This window comes from Haliotis rufescens, unplaced genomic scaffold (assembly GCF_023055435.1).
Source record: "Haliotis rufescens isolate VD_foot unplaced genomic scaffold, xgHalRufe1.0.p SCAF_54, whole genome shotgun sequence".
NCBI lineage: Eukaryota > Metazoa > Mollusca > Gastropoda > Lepetellida > Haliotidae > Haliotis > Haliotis rufescens.
Genome location: NW_025964268.1, coordinates 2008631 through 2026259, shown reverse-complemented (window position 1 = coordinate 2026259; position 17629 = coordinate 2008631). Strand labels below are relative to the sequence as shown.

Genomic DNA, 17629 nt, shown 5'->3' with positions numbered 1-17629 from the left:
TTTAGAAATTTAAATATTTATCTGAAAACCAGCTTGATGTCAGTTTTTAATACCCGCAAGGAAATGCAAACAAATATTGAATAAAATTAAATTGTGTATAAAATTCAAGAACCTTTGAAAAGAAGCTCTCATGCATTTATTCATCTTACACAAATTCATTTGATGTGAACAGGTCAAAGGGAAGGTCCATGAGAACAAACTTTATCTTCAGAAAAAGCTGATGTGAGAAGAATCAATTGATAGACTGGTTTTGTTGTAAGACAAGGGATGTGTACTGTACTTAGAAATCAATTTGATGTGACCTAGTTTCTAATTGACTGTTCTGGCTCTGTAAAGACTTCTAACGCTGTAGCTTCTAACATCAAACAGAAGAAAACACTGAGGAAAGTACCATCGCCCTGAAGCTGTAACCTAGTGTAGAAACTCGTCCAATTTCTAATCATCTGTTTTGTAACCCAAGAAAGCTAGGTAAATATTAGTATGTTTGTTATGCCTAAAGCGCCCTCAAACAAAGCTCGTGTCCTGCTGATTTCTTAGGCCTTAATACAGGACACGCCAGGGAGCCTTTTGAAACCTATGGCTCAAAGACAAATATGATGTTGACTGAACAACTCATCTACATCTCTTCTTCCACTGATCCTGCTGTGTTTCAAAATTAATTAATTCTGATTAATCCATGATTGATTTGAATCAATACCTGTTAATATTGAAGGGCATTGTTGTTCATGATGAACAGATACTATTTCTTTTTCATAAAATGCATGCTTGTACTGTGTGCTGGGCCGTTGTTTTGTGATATTTACACTTGCTATAATCATGTCACTACTGGTACACTTTCTGCTAATGTGCTATTTTGATGGTAATGGAAGAATGATTTATGTGGTTTGATTGAGATCTGGTTTGCTGTTGTGACCAAAATAGGTTGTGTGGTTTGTTTCGTCTTATGTTACATTACTAATTATGTTGCAGGATATTTGATGAATTATTCTTGGACAAGTATCGATAGTTGGGTCATTAAACCAGCATAGAAAAATTATATCAAAACACTCTCCCTGTATATTCCTGAAATGTGACAAGATAGTTCTTGACATTTCTCCCAGGTATGGTTATATTAAATGCTTATCAATATAGCTGTTTTTGACAGGATTTTGAAAAAAGATGTTTTGATAGATCAGATCAATTTGGAAGGGGACAATTACAAAATAATGGTGTGCAATTAATTTAATAATTTCCTTGAAAAAAAGAAAGACCTTGTCTTAAGTTAAAAACAAATTACTGACAAGTCAACGTTTCTCTCTTGTGTGAATACGGAAAGGAAATAGCTTTGGCTCAGTAAATAATGTTGATATAGATTTGAGTGGTTCCCTTGATAATAAAAGTGCAATAATGTGAAATTGCTTCCATTACTACCACTGAGTACTTCCAGTGAAATATGAATTATTGATGAATACCTAGTCTGTGTATGGTGGAATATTCAGGAGCATTGATTGCCAGTGATACGTATAGATTAATGAAGGGTAAAGAATGGTTGCAGCAGCTGCATCATGACTGAAGGACAACAACTGCCCTGGAGACCCATCACAGTAATTGCAGCTTTGGCTGGAGTGCTGCTTTCAGCTGCTATTGAGCTCTGGCAAATGGAACAAGGTCTTATTGACACATAAACCTAAGCCCAGCTTATGAGTGTACTTTTGAATGCAAATAATTAATGGTGACATTATTAGGATTGCCAGCTCCGATTTTAGTGTCGGCTGGTTTGTTTTATGTCATTTGTAGGCTTGTGCATGGAGGAATATGCTGTTCACAATGAGTGAATTGTGCAGTGCACTGCACTCAGTTCTGACTTTTTTGTTGGTCTTAGTACGTTGCAAATTGCTAATGAGCTGGACTGTGTGTTTGCAAATGTGAATTTGTATTTGTAACATGATGGTGAACGGTTGTGTTAGAGCTTTGTTTAATACCTCAGTCAGCAATCATCTAGCCATACCAGCAGATCTTTGTGTGTTATATAAACCGCACCCAGCAATATTCCAGCTATATGACGGCGGTCTGTATTTAATCGACCAGACAATCTTGTGATTGACATCATGAGCATGGATCTACAAAATTGGGTACGATGACATGCATCGACCAAGTCAGCGAGCCTGACCACCCGATCCTGTTAGTCACGTCTTATTACAAGCATAGTCACCTTTTAAAGCAAGCGTGGATTGCTGAAGACCTGGATCTTTAATGGTGCACCAGATGTAAATCTGGACCAGGTGAACCAGTGACTAATAGCAGTAACGACCATCATCAGGGCACATCACGCATCATGCCAAGTCAGCCAGCCTGACCATCTGCTTCAACTTAGTTGCCTCTTACGTATATCCAGCAATGTGTGTATGCTGGAGGCCTTTTTTGATCCAGGCCCACACATTTAATGTTTATGCAACTGGATTAAATCAGTATCAGTGCAGTGGTCGATCCTTTCCACAGTGGTGCAGTTAGTGCATGTCGTTATCGCTGTCCCTGCTGTTTTATGTGTGCAGCGTTGCTGGGAACAGTTTAAAACTATTAGTCACCTGTATCTTTTACACAGAAAAACAACAAATTATACAGGCTTTGGGAAAGGGGAAAGTTGATGGATTCCTATCATGATGATCAGTGGCAGAAATTAACCCCAAACATTTACTGGCCTAAATAGTGATAGCAGTGGGACACTCCTTATCAATCTAGAAGTTGTACTAGGCAGGTTCAAATGGTGCGTGAGTGTGTTAGTCGGAGTCGAGTAAAATTCACAGAAAATGAGGGACATTTTCTCTCAATCTTCCAGACAAATCATATCCAGTGTCTAATGTAGGTTTTTTAATGAACAATGACAGAGTAATCAATCAATCATAAGTTTTGTTATCTTCCAGATTTACAAAAGTTTACTTTTTTTCGAATACCTATAAAAACTTGTTAAAGTCCTGAGTTGATGAAAGCAAAAGAATGACATGGGGATAAAATTGACTTGTCAAGAATGCACTGAGTTAATAATGTCCTGTAGCCTACGTCAGTAACAGATTCAAGTATTAATGTATTACCAAACTATGCACTGCTCGCCAGTAAAGTGATTTGGATGTCATGAGATGCCTGTAAAATAAACATCCCAAACCTTGAGGGAACCGCATGGCTGATGCTCCAATGCCTAAATTTGATTTATGATAAAACTCTCCTGACATGACTTCGCACTCTTTACAAAGGTTTTGTGTTTTTGTGTATTTGTGCATTGGGAAAACAAATTGATTTGTTATCGATACTTCATGTAGCAAACTACACAACACCCAATTGCCGGCATGTTATACAGCGTGTAGCGAGCACAGAATTTATACTCCATGTTTAACAAAAAAGACTTTGAAAAGCTCTTCATCTTTAAAGTTGGGTCTGTGTTGTCCAAGGTTTAGGTTTCTCTGGCTGACAGCTTCAGCGCCAGCATAACAAAACAGTCAGGTAATAACTCACGTCTCATCATTTCTCACTAATCTCTCCTGGAATTCCACTCATTGTACCCAACACAGCTGACACCAAGCCAAAAAGATGGTCTACTATCTAGGTCAAGGGACTATCTCAAAAGTAATTCCCTAATATCACTGTAACTTTCAAATGATAACAATTTCACAAACTCTACTAACATGACTAAGGAACTTGTTGAAACATTCACATTTTCAAAATTTGTTTTGGTATCTGTGCATCCTTTCAACTGAAATGTCTTGTTGGATTAAATGGTTGTAAGAATTTTGAGATGGTCCTTCTTCTTCTGGCTTTTGCCCAACAGGGAGTTCTGACTATCACAGAGATGTGTGTGACAGATACAGCACTACAAGAGTCTTTGATGTGGCCTACTTCTTATGCTGGATGTAGCTAGCATCTTCTTCTTCCTCCTCCTCCTCAGCTGCTTACACTTCTACCAGGATGTTCGATGCATGTACATCCTAATCGAGATGACAGTGCACAGAACTGCTACTACTATCCTGTAAAGTTTCCCTGGAGACTAGTAAACACTATGTACTGTTGAGTCTGTGACCTTTCAAACTGGAAGGTTTCTGGAATACTTTCAGAATTGTTCATTATTTTTTGTTATCCTTTTCACAGGTGTTCATGAAAATTTAGAAAAAGCACAAACAATTGATTCTTGAATGTATTTTGCTCTGATGAATTGTTCATTAGAAGACATGTTTATATCGCTGGACATAGAACTGACTTTCTTCCAAATTTGAATTTCAGGAGTTGCCAAGTTCTTCCAATGTGAACTTTGAAAAAAAAGAAGATATCTGTAAACTAATTACAAAGCTATTACGCTTTAAAATTCAATCTCAAACCGCCTCCAATTTAAATTTCAGAACACAGCATCATCGCTTCTGTTGCCAACCAACAAGGCTTGAAAAAATAGTTTTAAAGTCAGGTGGAAATTGTGTTAAATTAGAATAACACGAGGACTCCAAAACAATTTTTGAAAATGGAATTTTTAATGCTAATGTTTTTACTATTACGATTTGCCATATTTCAGTTTAGTATTGCATTAGTATGTAGAGTTGAGGTTGCTTTGATCTACAACAAGAGCTCATTCACTTAGTTCCGCTGACCAACAAGCTTAAGATCTGCTATTTATAACTACCCATTTTCTTGCTTTGCACTTTCAAGATTGGAGTAGGATTTCAAGAGATGAAATAAGATTTCATAGTGATTTGGATTTTCTTTGATGTGTCAAATTAGTTTTGAATGTTACCGTAAGTTCTTAACCTTTGTTCATGTTTTTGTGACTCTGCAGAGACCATAATTGAAGTTGGCACTAGTGGGTGCATGTAGTATGTTCACAAGATACTGATCAGAGCTGGCACTTGTCCTTGAATATATCTTGTCCTACTTTGATGTTTATTTTTGTTGAAAGGTTATTTTTAATAATTCTTGTGGTAAACAGTTAATTTGAAATCTTCAAATGTTGTGAAAAGAATTGAGTACAGAAATGTATATATATAGTGTTTTTAGAAAAGTGTTTATTTATACAGAAAAATGTCAGATATTAGTTTATCCTGGATAATTATTCTTCATTCTCTCATCATGCTCTTTGCTTGATTTCTTCAATAATAATAATAATGATAATAATAATTATAAGCTAAGGATGTGGGACATAATCTCAATGTCAGTGTTGATTTTGTTGATGATTCTGCACTTCTGAAAAGTACTGAAATGAGTGTCAACCAAGCGAAGTGCCATATCAAGTCGGCCCAAACTTAGTTTTTCAAAGGGAGGCTATCTTAACGACCACGGCATCAAGTTTATGTGCATTGTGTTGAGAAGATCAGCAACCCTGAGGATTCTTTTGCTTGGAGGGGCTGTCGGGTAGCCAGGTTCGATTCCCGACATGGGTACAATGTGTGAAACCCATTTCTGGTGTCCCCCGCCGTGATATTGCTGGAATATTGCTAAGAGCGGAGTAAAACCATACTCACTCACTCACTTTTGCTTGGATGAAAGTTGGATGGCCTGAAAAGTTAAACATAGGCTTTCTGTTTGCTGCTCAGGCCCATTCACTTCCCACTCAAAACCGTCAATGTGTGACATTGCATCAAAATGTATACGAAATGTAGATTATGTAGTTCATTTAATGAGACTGTCCAACACATTGTCAGTGGGTGCCCCGCTTTGCCACAAACAGTATCTTAAATGACATGATGGAGTGGCTCGATCATTTTATTACCATCTTCGCTATGCTTGTGGTTTTGACACATAGGTCCATCCATGGTACAACCCAGAATATGTAGATGGTGTCATGGAAAATGATAAATACAAAATTGTTTGGAATAGGCCCGTGTACAACCTCAGATGTATCCAGGGCAACAAATCTGATCTTGTCCTTTTTGATAAATCCAATGACATCATTTATATTATTGAATTTTCTGTCCCTTTTGACAGTAATGTGATTGACAAGATTGAGGGAAAACATGGCAAATATGCAGACCTCACTTTCCAAATGTCACGCTTGGATCCCAAGTACCAAGTTGTCCAAATCCCCATTGTTCTCGGTGCCTTAGGTTTGGTACCTCCCAATCTGTTGAATGACTTTGGGAGAGTACCCGGGTTTGCTACCAGGAATACAGCCCTTCTGACAATCTGGGTAATGCAGAAGGCTGCTGTGTTGGGGAGTCTTCACATTCTCCCGAAAAGTTCTGGGTGGGTTTGACTAGACAGTGCTTCCTTGGAGAAGTCCCATTTGCTGCGTGTAGAAGGGGCAACGGCCCTGAGCTGATGATGAGCCTAACCATCCTGACTGTGCCAGGATCACCCAAACCCTCTTTGCTGTATTTTTTTATTTTAATCTGTACATCATCATCATCATCATCATCATCATCATCATCATCATCATCATCATCGTTGTTGTCATCATCATCATCATCATCATAATGATAATAATAATAGGAGATATGCGATCTTGGAAGGAAACAGTATGCACTGTAATTAAATTTTCTTTTGGGAATATTGATTGATAGGCTTGCTGGGATCAATAGTGTAATACAAGCTGTCCACGTGGTAACCGACATAATCACATGTGTCAGCTGAAACTGAAGCAAAGGAGCAAATTGTAGGCACCATGTGCCAGTTGTTAGTTTATCTTGGTGCAACAAGTTGAGTTGCATTCATGCTGGAGAAGAAAAAGGTAGATGGGTGCTCTCCCGAAAGATCAAAATCTTTAGCGCATCTCTTGGCTGAATCTTAAATGAATGCTTTTAGTAATATTCCAGCAATATCGCGGCGGGGGACACCATAAATGGGCTTAACACATTGTACCCATGTGGGAAATCGAACCCAGGTCTTCTGCGTACTGAGCAAACGCTTTGACCACTAAGCTATCCCTAACTGCCCTTTGAATGAATGTGATCATGGGAGGAACTAATGATTATATGCTCAAGGTTCCTCAAATTGGGTGTAGGTTAGTTAAGCTCAGTATGCAGCAATGATGGAAACCTGTGTGGTGTACATGGTGTATGATTTGAGAGATGTGACTTTATTATTTGGTTAACATTTTTGTTTTATTCGGTGATACAGCAGTAGAACTGATCAAATCAGCACAGATCAAAGGTGCTTTTAAATTTACTGATTTTTTTTTTTACTACCTGGGATGTCCTGAACCAAATGGCCTTCCAATACTTTGCAGCCTTTTTTTGATAGTTCATAGCATGCTTTCCAATGTTTTCCCAGAAATCAACTAAGATGTGTATTGGCTAGTGCCATAATATGGCACATTTGTTTTACTGTGTAAAAAATTGACCTTAATAAATGGGTAATCACTGGATTGTCTGACTCCGATTCTACTATGTACTGGATAATTGCTGAGTGCGGCATTAAACAAACAAACAAAACAGCTCTGACACAACGCGAACAGTGGCACATTTGTCAGTTGGATACAGTAAGTCATTTATGTGAGATGCAGTCATATATAATTTATAATACAATCTCGATATTGATACACTGGAACCCAGTGTAGATGTAACAAGCATAATGGGGCATATGTGACAATAATTTATTCCCTGTTGGAAATTCAATACAATGTGTAACATCTCCTTGTCTGACACCACTCCCCACACACATGTTCAGGTGATAAAGTTCTCAGGATTTGTGATATGTTTCCTGCATTCCAACCCTTCTACCACCCCAACCCCACAATTAGTAGCAGTGTCTCCCCACACCTCTCTCCTCCTTATGCCCCCGCACCCCCCTTGTCACCAAACCTCCCATCTGGTCAAGGGAAAGTTGTTATGGATATACATCAGGCAGTACTTGATCAAACCACCTTCATTATTCAGTGTATTCTTTTGAGCAGAAAAATTGTATCATGCATTCATCAACACTCTGTTGTGATTGTTTCTATCCCTGTATGACCATGCAATTGAGTTGTGATATTTGACCATCATCTAACTGCCCAATCGTCTGACCACTGTAATATTTTCAGCTCCTCTGAAGCTTTTAGCCTTTGAAGATAAAACATTGGATGAAGATTGAAATACAGCCAAGTGTAGTCTAACAATTCCAATTTGACATGACAACTGATGCAGCTACTTTCATCCATTGCTTATTAAGTCATAACTAGCATATATGTGATATGCTCAAAAATGTGCGTTTTGACATTTGGAAATGGTTGCCATGGAAGTCAGAAAGAAACATTCCAGCTCTACTCAGCTGAAGTATGAATAATTTATTTATGTCACAATTATGTGTATTTCAAATATGCATGTTTTGCTGATTGCAGATCCTCCTGTTACTTACCCTTAAATATTCCTGAATACTACTGCATTATGAACAACCTTGATAGTCCAGTATTCCTGAAAAATTAATGTGAGCTTCAGAGCCTGTGGCTCTATTTTTCTTGTTTTTTTATCAGTCAAATTAAAGTTCTCTAACATGCATATTTTCTGTTTAAAATAATCCCCCCATATCAATTCCACTCATCCTTCATCTTCCTCCTCATCTTTCTTCATTTTTCAGTGTCACTCCCCTTCTTTGATTCTGTAATCATCTCTCGTTTCCCTCACCCTCACTGCAATCATCTCATGACACACAACCCCACCACTCTTTGCCCCCCCCCCCCCTCCCTTCCTCCCCCCTTTCTCTCTCTCTCTCTCTCCCCCTCCTCCTCCCCCCAAATGTCATCCATAACCTACTATAACATCCCCTCAATCAATGCTGGTGTGTCCCCAAGCTGTGAGGTGGTATTACTCCATGCTATTATCTGAAACCTCCTCCGCCATCTGCCATGGCATTAACCCACTTTCTGCTTCCATATTACCTTTGTTTTCATTCCATATTTATTCATGCTTCACTTAATTCATTATAGCAGGCAATCCGTGAATGTGGAAAATTGCCTCGGGTCCCGTATCAGATGCATTGATTTTGGCTTGTTTTTCATGTGTTCGAGTAAGATTCACCTTGTTGGTTGTAATTGCATTTCTTTGTAAAAAACAATTAGTGAGTTACATCAGGTTCAGTATATTAGAATCTTATCATGCTATCATGTGTTAGGAATTGTCATTTTGATGTCCATGTTTGAAAAGGATATATTTACAAAGATACATTTATATTTTGGGGGGCCTTGGTTGGGTAGTCATTGACTTGTCAGGGAAAGACTATGGTTCGTCTCCCCATTTGGTCCAGTGTGTTAAATCCGTATTTTGGTGATATTGCTGTGATATGGCTTGGTGTTAGGAGCAATGTAAAAGGAAATTCACTCCATCCCACCCAATAAACAAGAAATAGAAATATTGCACCCCAGCAACCTATGTTTGATTTACCAGGTGGCTCAACGCATTGGGTAGACAGACTTGATGACATGGTTGATTTCATATCATTGTACCCTAACAGCATGGAATGTTGTTCATCATGTTAACCACTGGTTTTTCTGGTCCAGACTTGATTATTTGGAGAGAGCCATCATGTAACAGGAATGTTGCTGAGTGCAGCATTAAAACCACAAAAAAGCATCAAAGCAAAATCATAAAGTAAAGGGCAGATTGATATTTATCAGGACTGGAATATGATTTTGACAACAACCCCATGTGGCAAATAAAGATTTTATGTTAATCTAACACAGACTTTTCCATAGTTTTATTCACACTCATGTCAGTTCAGTGGTGGTCATAAAAAGGCAAGGAAACAGTTCAATCTCTAATATTTTGCTACTGTTTTACTGAGACATATCAAACAAGCATTTTGTGGAGCTATGAATGTCAAGATATGTGTTTGTTCAATGTAGGACAGTATTATTACAGATGTGTATCACTACAATCCCTCCGCAGACTGTCCCAACATGATATATGCCTATCCATGTCACTTTTTGTCAGCCAAACAACTGCCCATTTACACATCTTTACAGCCCGTGTAGAAGTTTACAATCACACATACATGCCATCAAATGAGATCAGATCTCATTGTATGGCAGTCCAGTGTTTATCTTCAGGCAGAGATATAGAATTTAATCCTGTCACAACCTGAGTATGACTGACCTTATTTTGAGAGCAGGTGTGTGCTATTAATATTATGGTGATTGTGGTCAAGTGAGATATGGAGCACAATCATCAACAGCCAACTGCCCAAACCAGTTGGAGACAGGGTTTTATATAAACTTTCTAATTCACAGACTAAAATATCACTACATGTACTCAATACAAACACTGGTTAGAAGATGAAGGTTTCTCTCAGACTATTCCAGACTTAGAAATCTTGTTTAAAAAAAATTACAATTTTTTTCTGGGCAAGTACTGGATGACAAGCTGATAAACAAATAAGTTCAAACCTATCTTGAACAATAATTTCCAAAGGGAATATGGATAGATCACTTTTTAATGTTTCCCTTGCTGCTGAGAAATAGGTTCAATGCTACATTTCTGTCTACAAACAGAGTAAATATGGATATATGTACAGTGTATTTGTTTGAGTGTAAATAAACTAGGTAAGTAGACAGGTTGTCAAACGATGCTATCCTTCATGCTGGCAAATTGCCAACCCTGTGCCCCAGTTTGGTATATGTGCTTGTAATCTGCATGCTAAGTTCCAGTCCTCATAAACCTCAGTATGTGTACAGTACAGTAGTGCTCATAATATATTCTCAGGATATGATTGATGGTTGTGGACAATGTTCTTAGAAGCTAGATTAATTAGATTCAATTATTTCCAGGTCAGAATGTGATTTAAGGGATTTGCAGCAGGTTTTGAAACATTGATTTCATAAATACAAAGTTATTGGAAATTTGTGTTTTCAATACTTTTATTCGTTTTCTTTTATTTTAATTCACTGATGTTTTGGAATGAATTATTTGATATCTTTATATATATGTCCTGTATTTACATGGTTCATTGATAATTTCAACAAAAATAGTTCTTAATGCCTTGAGCCAATATATCAATGTGGCGATTTTGTTATAGAAATGATAGATCTGGGTTGATTGAATGTGGTCACATTTTTAATTAAAAATGCTCATGTTTGATGTAATAAGAAAAGGTATGCATTTTGAAATAGATATGTAATATGTAAATTTTATGTTCGAAATGACTCAAACAGCTATCTTGATTTAAATAAAAAACAGTCCTGTATAGTATTTGAACAATAAGGCAGAATGAATGACAGGTAAGTAGACTTTTGTTGGACTTCCGAATGAAGCAATGTACTCCCAGCTCAGTTACTATTTATCACTAATGCATTGATTCTTTTGGCCATGACCCAAATAGTACCATGAATTGTTGCTTGTGATCCGGAGACCTTTATGGGTTATAATGAGTGTTCCTATTTACACCACTTCGAACGCCAGCTGGAGTAATGCTTGACAAATGGCAGAGACCTGCACATTGGGAAAAAAGGGCAGTGAGATAGCCTATTGGTTAAAGTGTTTGCTCACCACGCCGCCAACACGGGTTCTATTTCCCACATGGGTACAATGTCTTGAAGCCTATTTTTGGTGTCCCCCACCATGATATTGCTGGAATATTGTTAAAAGCGGCGTAAAACCATGCTCACTCACTCTTTCGGGAAAATGTTTAATCAAGTCTCATATTCTAAAATTTCCACGAAAGGCAATATTGTTTTACAATGAGCATAAGTGGTGGTGTGAGTGGCATTATTGCTGGTGGATAACGATGCATGAACTTTTCATTGAGTTTGCCAGAGGGCTTCATGTTGGTGGCAGGTGCTGGGGATCATATGATCATTTTGTGGAGATCATATGAAAATTAGGTGGAGTTGCCTACATGTTGTTGCACTGACTGCTTCTCATCATTTGAGAGTGCCACTACCGTATCTAATGTCTATTTACCCTATGGGGAATCTGGCTTAGAATAGGTCCCCAGCTACCTATGTTGGTGGTATTGACAATCTACACTCTTTGTAACAATAATGATGGGTCGATAGGGGTTGTCTCATCATTTGTTTCATGTTCAATGGTAACATTTTGTGATATTTTGTAATATCAGTTTAAGATTCTTAAAGTCCTCTGTTATTTATGCTTTATAAAATGTCAATAATTGCTGTATATTAATATATAGAACAATGAGTAAATTTCACCTCACATGTTTTGATACACTTCTTTTGGATTTGACTGGATCTGATAAGAATGTTTCCTCTCCGTCGTTTTATACTTACTGACATGAAGCCAATATCAGTCACCGAGGTATGATATCGGTGGTACTGAGAACTGTTCTTGAACCAAAATCTGTATTGAATTGCCTCTGTAAAATACATGGTAGAAAAAGACACATTGGAAACATTTTCAGTTTAACTTTACAGTCAGGTTTTAATATGTTCTACTTAGAGACAGTGTGGGTGTTGCCATGCTGGGCTGACACATCATCTCGAACCTTTCTGTCTTGTCGGAGTGTAACAAGTGCATGTAACCTATGTACTCACACTTATTATGCACAATCCCAACTTTCACCATTAACATTAGATGAAAAGATTTCACAGGGTTGGGGATAGGACATCATATATTTCAATCTTCAAAGAGCTGCTGCAACATTTAAGTGAGACTTGATGTGATCTAAAGTTGTATCGGGGCCAGGGGTATGTCTGGAACATGATAAGGGATTGTGCTGTAATCTCCTCCCAGTTGTGCAGGTGTGCAGTTGGAGCGATAAGAAAATGGAAATAATTTTGAAATGAAAGTTTTCGGCAGAAGCCCAACAATGTAGCTGAGATTTTATGACTTTGTCGATTGAGCTCTTTCACATCAGTGCAGGTGGTGAAAGATGCTTGGGACGATTTGAAAAGATTTGCGTTCTGCCTACCATAAAACTGACAAGCTGTTATTTTAGGAGGACAAAGTATACCATTATGCATAACAAGATTGTGTTTCAGTGGATATGAATAACAGTGTTTCTGAAAGAAAGTCGAAGGGCCTTTTATTAAGCCTGATGTTTACAGATATATCTTTATGAAGATACAGCAGCCACTACCTCAAGATCTCCAGGTCGACTATATCAAACATCTATGTATTAAGTTTCATGTTTTAGAATAAAACCTATTAGAAGTAAATATCAAGGAACAGTACAAACCTTTGTTTTACTACATTGGGAAATAATTAAACTTGGAACATATTTTTGTTGTGTCCTTATATTTAATTTTTGTCCGAAAAGCTAGGTTCAATTTTTGATATATCGTGTCTGTTTTATGATTCTGTTATGGCATTGAATGTTACAGTTCCTATTTTAAATAATGCTTTGAGGCACATATGCAGGTGCAGAATAAAATGTAGGTGTGAATACACAAGTAGGTCATAGCAACACAAATCTATTGTGGGTCAAAGCTACAAAAGTCTTTTGTGGGTCATAGCTACACGGTAATACCAGATGAGATGTGGTGCCGTGCCATGGCAGGTGAGCTACAGTATGTGGCATATCCAGGTGAGCTACAGTGCCTAGCGACAGAAGGTATCAGAAAAGAGAAGTGTATGAAAAGGTTCTTGCATTGCTTCAGTAAGACGTCTATTGCAATCATTTCTAAGTATGTTGGACACATTGTACAGCACTATTCTCTCTGTCCATAAGGCTGGAAAGAAGTTCCAATACCATCCTTTATTCCTGGAGACGTCTTTGTTGACATTCTCACCAGTAATAGTGTCTGAGGACACAAGACAAATGCAGTTATGGCATACAGACAGACCTATGTAGTTGGGGTTATCAGCACAGAATTCATAGTAAGAACTGTCCCAAATCTTTCCCCTGTAATTGTCCAATACAATTGTCAAATTTGTCTTCAGGAGGCCCTCAGACAGAGTGATTTATGCTTGGGTTCGCTGGAATTCATGATTTCTTTCCTGGTTCTTCTCATTCAACTTGTCTGTGATTCTTGTCAGATAACCATGTTGACAGCTAGTGGGGTGTAAAAGCATCTTTAACAATGCCTTGAGTGTCAGTTAATGATTTTTATGCCCTATGCATCAATGCCACAGCTGCTTCATTGAGGCCTTTATATACTGAAAACTTCAAACCTGGTAAACTAGTGCATGATACAGGGTTTGTACAGGCTGGAAAAAGCCTTGAATTTTGAGGTATCTCTTTAAAAGCCTTGAATTTTAAGGTCCCTCTTGAAAAGTCTTGCTTTTTAGTGTCAACCTTAAAAAGCCTTTAATCACCAAACTAGCTTGAAAAGCCTAGAATTTGTACAAAATGACATACTTGTTAATCAAAGTATTAAAGCACACAAAATTATTTAGCAAAAGTGTTTTAGTGAGATTCATCACAGTGATAGATTTGTGCCAAAGACCCTGAAGAATTCATGACAGACTTAACTTATTTCTTTGTTGGGTGAAAAATAAATTTTGTTGGAAAATGTGAGATGGTTATACTGCTTTTTAGGTCTTACAACTAATATATAGTATGAATACACAATGCCATTTAGAAAGTGGTCAAATGTAACAGATGTTATATTTGGGATAACACTTTCTTAGTAAAGTACACATTCTCGTACTTTTTTGGGGGTTGAGTCCCGTCCGGGATTCGAACCCACACTTGCCAGAGTGAGGCACCTAATCGCCAGCACACAAAGTCAGCAATCTAACCCACTCAGCCACCAAGGCTTCCACAAAAATGAATGTCCGACAACTGGTAGTCTAGATCACGTACTTTGAGTACCCCTCTGACAAGTGTAAATTGGCACGGCTCCCATGGCCGAAAGCTATGAATAAACAATGCCATTTAGAAAGTGGTCAAATGTAACAGATGCTATATTTTGGATAACACTTTCTTAGTAAAGTACAGATTCTCTTACTTTTTTGGGGTTGATTCCCGAAGTGTTCTCCCAAATATAGCATCTGTTATAATATATAGTATGCTGTATCAGTGTTGGCATTGGTCTCCAAAATAATGTCATTTTTCAAATGTAGACCTGAAATGTTAAATCACATGGATTTTGGGAGGCAAGAGAAACTATAAACAAAACAACTATAAGTTATGCGTAAAGTAAACTTGTTTTCAAAATGAAAAACACATAAGCGGACTTGTGTAGGTTTCTTTTCTTGCCTCCCAGTTTTTTTTCAGTGCATATTTTTGTATATGGAATGCCGTAAACGCAAACATTGCTGTATTTAATAAAATATTGACAGATTAAGGTTAACGCAACCAAAAAAGTCTTGAAGAAAACAGTTAGCAGGCTTGAAAAGGCCTTGAATTTTAGTGTTCCATATCTGTATGAACCTTGTGATTGTGAAAGCATGGAACTGTCTTTTGACAAATGTTCTTGATAGCTGGACAATTCCTGTGAAATATTGTATTTAGGCTTTACTTTACTATACTGATTTTGGATTGCTGTTCATGCTATGCCTAAGATTCTTTTCTTTTTTGACTGTTAGTATCAAGCTATAAGATTGCTGACTGTGCTGTAACACATGAACTTTCAATCACATTATGTTAAGAAGCAATTGTGTGATGCAAAAGTCCTAATTAACCACTTTGTACTGTTTGCATCTTGTTAACTATTACAATGAACCAACAAGACATTCATTGGCAAGACATGGTTCAACGGTCAAGTGTCGATTGATGTTTCAAGTCTCAACTTTTACCATTGGGGTCATGACAAACTCTGAGGATGGAGCCGGTTCAAATCCCAGATTCTTTGTGATTGTACCGGTAATCATAATAATCCTTGGTTTTTCTGTACCATAACTTGAAGATGTAATGTCTGCTACCTCAGTCTCTCTTGGTCACCGCCTACACAATCCTCATAGGTCATGTTATAATTGTTCAAAGCGATGTTAAACCAAACATAGTCATTATCACGTTTTTTTTGTTTTTCAGGTGAAATGGATGATGTACTGGATTGTATTTGCTCTGTTCTCATGCGTGGAAACTTTCTCTGATGTGTTTTTGTCATGGTGAGTACAGTTCAAAAGTCATTGATGACATTACCCCTTCAGTTATAGCTCAATATACCTGTACAAGTAATGTTTTAAACTCCACTGTACTGGGCATTATGTGGTCACAATGGCTGCTGAATATGACCACGAGGAAATAGTAACCTTCAGCCTTGACCAGATGATTTGTGTGCCTTTGTACCCAGATTGTTGCTCACACTATCGACCACCGGTTCATCTGCTCCAGACTTTTGCATCTGTGATGTGGACTACAGCTTAGGCCCCAATAATAAATTAGTTGAAGTCATCCAACTTCGTCGAAATATTGTGGGTGGAAAGCACTTTATTAATAATTTTCAAATTTTATTGCTTTCAAACAATCTGATAAAGGATCAAGGAGATGTTTGGTTGTGAGGGGAGCAGGTATCAAAATCTAATAATCAGTTTATTGCCAAATTGTGTAAGACTCTTTCATTGACACTGACTCTCATTCCAGGAGCTCTTTACTTCTATTCCTTGCATACCATCTCAGCATCGGGGGGGGGGGGGGGGGGGAGATTCTTGGATAGACAAGTTCTAGAACCCACTCTTTGTATGGAAGGCCACAAGTTAAAAGACTGTAACATCTGAATTTAAGAGGCTAGTTACATCCTTGTGCATCAATATGATTGTAATTATGTTCACTTTAATGCAGGCGTAAGTTCTTTCCAATTAGCATATGCTGGCATATTCGTAGTGTTGTGAGTCAGATCGTCTTTACTTGAAAGCTGAGGCGGTCGGGTAGCCTAGTGGTTAAAGTGTACGCGGAAGACCCAAGTTTGATTCCCAAAATGGGTACAATGTGTGAAGCACATTTCTGGTGTCCCCCGCAGTGATATTGCTGGAATATTGATAAAAGCGGCATAAAACCATACTCACTCACTCCTTGAAAGCTACTGTATTGCAATGTTTAGTTAGAAGTCCACACCACTATTATGGCCTTGTAATGTTCTTCAGACAGGCAGTCCAGGCATTGTGACATGTGCAGACAAGATATCTCAGTGTGTCACAGTCGGGCAATCAGAAATATACAAAAAATATATCAGTATTTGAAATTGTCTCCTGTACTTGTTTGAGTAAGAAGTACTCTTAAATATTTAAAATATTGTTTGCGGCCATTGGCAAGATCCTGTTGATTTGATACCACATTTTTATTAATCTTCCTGAAGTATTATAAAATATGGAAATATTTTTGATATTATAAGCAATCAACTAAAATAGTTGGATGTTATCATGAACTGAGCATATTGAACAAAATAAATCCCAGTACCCAATAGAGCTTGGCTTTGATGCTTTTAATTTTAATTAATTTAATGAAGACACCCAACCTAAGAGTTAATATATTCAACATGCTTCAGTTGAAAATCAAGGTGTGTACGACAGTTTGTATCAACTTGAATCCAGTTGACAGATCACTAACCTTCACCTTGCGTTCACAATAAATTGCCATCAAAAGTGGGTGTAGCTGGAAACAAACTTGAACAATGGCCCTTATTACACAAGGAAGTTTTGTGGACAACAAAGACAGGCCTGACAAGGACACTTTGACAGGATTCCCCCTCTCACTGGCACAAATAAAGACACACATTCTTACTTAGCCCATGTTTCTCAACTGACTAAACTAGCCGTGCAGGGTATTACCTTACAGCTAATTACACCAGGTGTGTTCCTTGCAGGGACTTGACAGTCTCCTGTAGGTAAATGATGTGTTGGGGACGCTAGATCCGGTCTCAAATTGT

The 17629-nt window shown here is 37.8% G+C and overlaps 1 protein-coding gene across 5 annotated transcripts in view; it reads left to right on the top strand.

Annotated features, from left to right (window-relative positions):
* Positions 1–17629, top strand: part of LOC124123460 (receptor expression-enhancing protein 1-like) — a 78110-nt gene that overhangs the window by 39683 nt on the left and 20798 nt on the right. For all 5 annotated transcript variants that reach the window (XM_046486660.2, XM_048385150.1, XM_046486659.2 and 2 more), the window contains exon 3: positions 15796–15872. In XM_046486660.2, the coding sequence (XP_046342616.2) occupies positions 15796–15872 (77 nt within the window). The remainder of the gene's footprint in view (positions 1–15795; positions 15873–17629) is intronic.